Here is a 1,270-nt window from a genome sequence, read left to right as displayed (position 1 = left end):
GGCTCTCCTGGGATAATTCTGAGCCGCCTCCAAGCTGTGGATGTAATCATCCCTCTGTCGGGCATTCGATTTGTGACTCCGGCCCGCGCTGGAGGGGGACATTGCCTCCATCGTTGGTGGCTGCATGGTCTGCAGCTGCAGGTTTAGGTGAGCGGGGATCCGGTCACGGGAGCCGTTTCGCTGTGCCGAATGGACTTCCTGCAGCCTACTCATGATGTTATGGTCGGGAGACGGCGGACGTTCCCCTCCGTATCCTTGCATGGCTCGCTGGTACTGGTCCCTCATCATCATTGGGCTGGCCGTGGCAGCGCGCTGCATAGCGAGCCCAGTCGCCATGTTATCTTGAGGGGCGGACGACTTGCGAGAATGGCTCGGCCGTTTCTGGGGTGCGTCAACGATACTTGCGATGTTATCCAGGGGCTTGTTGGCCTCTCCGATAGAGGGCAAACGTCCGCGGCTGAAGCCCTGACCGATAGGGCGGGCTGATGTCGGCGTGTTGAACCTGCTATTGCCCGACGGGCGGAGGAACGCAGTCGCGGGATCATAGGCGCCTCCCGGGGAGATGGCCGACTCAGCAATCGGCGTCACTCCAGCCGCAATCGGTGTCTGGCCGCCGTCGACATGCGAGTAGAACTTAGCCTTTTGGTTGGGATCTCCAAACGATGTGATCAGCTTCAGCGCCGATGCTTTGGCGACGCTGCGCTGGGGGCCTCTCTGGATGCCCGGGGGTGACAGAGGAGGACTCAGCACCTCGGGGATGCTCGGGGTGATGTTCTGAAAGTTGAGCTGGGCAGCTGATGGCGAGGTCCATGGCTCCGAAGACTCCTGGTCGGTACAGGCAAAACAACGAATCGCCAGTTGCTGCTGGCCATGCTTGACGGCCCACTCGCCCCATTTGCGCACAATGGCAGCTTGCCGCTCCCAGACGCTGGGAAAGGCCAGGCAGGTGAGGATGAGAGCCTCCATATACCGCTTGTGTGAGATGTAGACCTCAATGGCATCATTGTAGTCGCCCATCCCGAGCATAATCGTTACCGCAACATGGACATCGCCATTCTCCAACAGGCGCTGCACATAGACTCGGCCGAGCTTGTGCTGGGACGCCTGGCCGCCAATGCCGCTCAGCGCCAGCAGCATCCAGTCTTGCGACGTCATGTTCTGGGAGCCGGCGGCCATAATGTCTGCGTCAATGTCGCCCAGCCACTTGGCCAGCAAGATGCGGTTTGCCGATCCGGCGGGATAGCGGCTCATCTCGTCTCGAATGAGGTCC

General features: G+C 60.6%; 1 protein-coding gene across 1 annotated transcript; it reads right to left on the bottom strand.

Annotated features, from left to right (window-relative positions):
* Window positions 1-435: 435 nt before the first annotated feature.
* Window positions 436-1,176, bottom strand: BBK36DRAFT_1081808 (hypothetical protein; the record flags this gene model as incomplete). Its single annotated transcript, XM_024888921.1, has 1 exon — window positions 436-1,176. A coding segment is annotated over one exon (741 nt), but the record flags the coding sequence as incomplete, so codon positions are not given.
* Between the last annotated feature and the right edge of the window lie 94 nt (window positions 1,177-1,270).

The sequence above is a fragment of the Trichoderma citrinoviride genome, assembly GCF_003025115.1.
Source record: "Trichoderma citrinoviride strain TUCIM 6016 unplaced genomic scaffold BBK36scaffold_392, whole genome shotgun sequence".
Classification (NCBI taxonomy): domain Eukaryota; kingdom Fungi; phylum Ascomycota; class Sordariomycetes; order Hypocreales; family Hypocreaceae; genus Trichoderma; species Trichoderma citrinoviride.
Note: the sequence above shows the minus strand (reverse complement) of the source record. Positions and strands in the feature narration are given on the sequence as shown.